The following is a 3,290-nucleotide window of genomic DNA, read 5'->3' as shown; positions in this document are numbered from 1 at the left end:
GAATCACTATTCAAAACTCAAATATCGTAACGGACTCAAAAGTTATGTCCATTCTACTCCGACGCCTCCAAAAAAGTTATCTAAATTGGTTTTTTACGTTATTCGGAAATTCCCAGCAAATCGACAATATCTATTTCTGGACTAATTCATCACCAAATTTGAATCTGAGACGTAGAATTTCTTCACCACATTGAGATCTACGTCTCAATTTGCTGAAATTTTGAGTAATGAATACGAAATAGAAGTCAGAAAATTTTGTGAAAAGTTGGTAGTTTATAGGTGACAAGCATCATATAATATCGTTATTACAGCAACAATCGCATAAATAAATATCAAAATTCATACATTTCGTTACTATTTTTCTGCAAATTCCTGCGAAAAATCGGTGAGATTTGACCAATATTCTTCAACCAATTTTGTGCTCATCATAGTTGCAATTACAGTATGTTTCACCGCGAGGTAAGGCTGAGCGACGGACGGTGTGGAGGTTAAGATGGCGATGAGTAGGAGAAGGCGAGTGACTTGTGGACCGCCGCCAGGGATGGCGATATGGACACTATCACGCGCATCCTCCGTGACGTGGAAACCACCATCAACGTCAGCGAGGTACAATACCACGCACGGACTGCCTTCCTCATCAACCGTAGAACGGATCCACTCCGTTGTGGATTGCATCAAAGCATGGTCACAACGACGTTGTTCGTGTGTTGGTCGACGTGGCACACGCCGTGGACTGGGTCAACGACGTACGTGACCACCTTCCTATTCTCGTCGTCCACATAGAGCATATCAATGTTTCGGAGCACAGGATGGCGAGTCTGCGCTGTATGCGGCAGCCCAGGAAGGCCATATACATGTACTTGACACCCTGCTACGACACACCAACGTGAACTTGGCGAACGAGGTAGTACCGTGTCGAGCTCGGTCATCATTCTCCCCTATTTCATCCCGCCATTCTTCGCAGGACGGCGCGACGCCGCTGTATATTGCATCCGAGATGGGTCATGTCCATGCTGTCCAGCTATTGCTAGCGCATGACGACGTCGATGTGAACCAACCGAACGTGGTAGAAGCAACTCAAACGAACACAAATGTACTAGTTCAAGGCTCCTCCCTTGTAGAACGGAGCAACTCCATTACACGTGGCTTGCGAACGAGGACATGCCGAGGTGGTGCGGCTGTTGTTAGCCGTAGCCGACTGCGCTGTATCCGACATGGTTAGTACTACTAACTACTACTTACTAGGATTCGAGTTCAATGAGTAGGATGGATGGACAGCATTGCACGCTGCAACTTGCTCTGGCCATGCCAACGTGGTGGAGCTGTTGCTAGCATCTGGCCAGTTTGATGTATCGGTTCAGACCAATGTAAGCAAATAGCTTAGCAACGCCCAAACTCATACACGGCGTAGGCCTGCGACACTGCGTTGGACCTTGCCACAGACGAAGGCCACGCCCGTATCGCAGAAATGTTGACTACATCTACGCCATCACAACTGGTATATCTAAGGAGATACATATTGTCCTTCTATTTTACCGTGTAACGTATATAGGTTTAGACAGCCATATAGATTTGGACTCCTCTGTAAAATTATATAATCGTCTGTAAGATTATATAATTGGATTATTACACTTGATTATTGTATGCATATGGTAATTTACACTATCCGGATACTTGCCCCGCCACTGTCCAAATCTATATATGTTTCACGGTACCCAAAATTCAGACTTAATCGCCACATTCGTCGATCGATTCTTTGTATTGTCCTATTGGAAAAATCGACTTGAATCTCAATTTAATACCATCATATGTATACCATACAAATATTGCATATGCAATGGTCGACTATTTCTGATTGGTTGGAATTTTGGATTGAAATAATTTCATTGGCTAGTCGATTGTCCGTGTTGGGGCTCCAACTCATCATAAGCATGTGAACAAGTGTTCTGTGGGGATCGATATCACACTAATTCAAGTCACACACTAATTTGATGTTTCTGGTGGTGGTTTCCTTCAAAATCTGATTGGCTCAATTCTTCTACCGGTGATTCTTGTGTAATCCATTTGGTTGGGTCGATTCCTTGTCCAATGTTGAATCAACAATATCTAACTTTAAACAGATACAGGAGTTGTTGCTAAGCAACTTGTAGGCCATCTCACCAGACCACATCCCACCTTGTTTATGGCTACTGCAACCTGCCACGGGCTATAACGTGTACCCGTTGTCCAAGGAGTTGCTCCAATCCAAACAAATGCAAGTTATAGCTGTGGGTCCTAATTCGGTGCAAATTCGTGTCGAAGTTGCTGCGCAATCCAGTGTAATTCTCACGCTGCTTCCGCTGTTTCGTACTACACTGCTGTTTCTGACCGCCACTGCCCTTATTACCGAGCACCATCACCATCACTCCTCTTCGTTGCCGTCGACGTTGAATTTCTTTGAGTCGTTGCTGGCGAACTCGCCCAATAATGTCGTGCCAGGGCTCACTCATGCCATCGCCGCCATGACGTGGCTGCACCAGAAGACTTTGCCACAAGAAATGGCTGGAGAAATGGACCAACGCCTGCAACAACTCGTGGCCTCCCTGTACAACTGTGAAGGCGTAGATATATACAAAGCGACCACCGACCTCCACGACCTCTGGAACGCTTATCAAGACAACCAAAGCACCGTTGAAATACACCGCTCTGTGCTTGAGACTCTTACCATAATGGGAAATAACAAGGCGTAAAATGCCAATCGATGACATACTATTAATAGTACAGCTTTCATTTGAATTAACTTTTATTTGAATTAAAAAACATACTATTAATAGTATTGTTCTTTCGAGTGAAATTTCATGTGGTTTCTCGTTGGAATTTAAATCGATTTGATTGGCTACCTCAGATGAGCTCAAAATTATTAGCCAATCAAAACCTTCTTAATGAAATTCAACCAATCAGATCGATTGTGGATCAGTTTGGTCGATTCGATTGCACCCCCTCCCCAAATTTGTATCAAATCGACAATAACGTTAGGCATATTAATATCTCCGTCCTGCTGCTTTCGAAGTCTAAAAGTCCTAAAGGTAGAAAAGTTAGTCCCACGTGAACGAACACCTCATAATTAGACAAGGCTTGGAGTCCTTGGAAACCATTTTAGACTCGGAACCACCTGTATAAGTTTTGCAATTGAAGTCATATATTTAACGCTTGGAGTCCTTGGAAACCATTTTAGACTCGGAACCACCTGTATAAGTTTTGCAATTGAAGTCATATATTAGAAGAGAAATTCAGTATGATTAGTGCATATT

At 43.6% G+C, this 3,290-nt stretch overlaps 1 protein-coding gene across 4 annotated transcripts in view; it reads left to right on the top strand.

Moving 5' to 3' along the window:
- Positions 1–2,743, top strand: part of H257_14876 (hypothetical protein) — a gene marked incomplete at its 5' end in the record, with an annotated part of 4,028 nt that extends 1,285 nt beyond the window's left edge. For 3 of the 4 annotated variants that reach the window (XM_009842783.1, XM_009842782.1, XM_009842785.1), the window contains one exon: positions 2,151–2,743. In XM_009842783.1, coding sequence (XP_009841085.1) covers positions 2,151–2,729 — 579 coding nt within the window. Of the gene's footprint in view, positions 1–505; positions 607–647; positions 747–808; positions 905–964; positions 1,067–1,121; positions 1,218–1,265; positions 1,368–1,411; positions 1,499–2,150 lie in introns of those variants that run through there. The other variant, XM_009842784.1, reaches the window with a different exon arrangement.
- Positions 2,744–3,290: the final 547 nt, after the last annotated feature.

The sequence above is a fragment of the Aphanomyces astaci genome (assembly GCF_000520075.1).
Source record: "Aphanomyces astaci strain APO3 unplaced genomic scaffold supercont1.63, whole genome shotgun sequence".
Lineage (NCBI taxonomy): Eukaryota > Oomycota > Saprolegniomycetes > Saprolegniales > Verrucalvaceae > Aphanomyces > Aphanomyces astaci.
The sequence above is the reverse complement of the archived record's forward strand: the minus strand, read 5'-3'. Positions and strand labels throughout refer to the sequence as shown.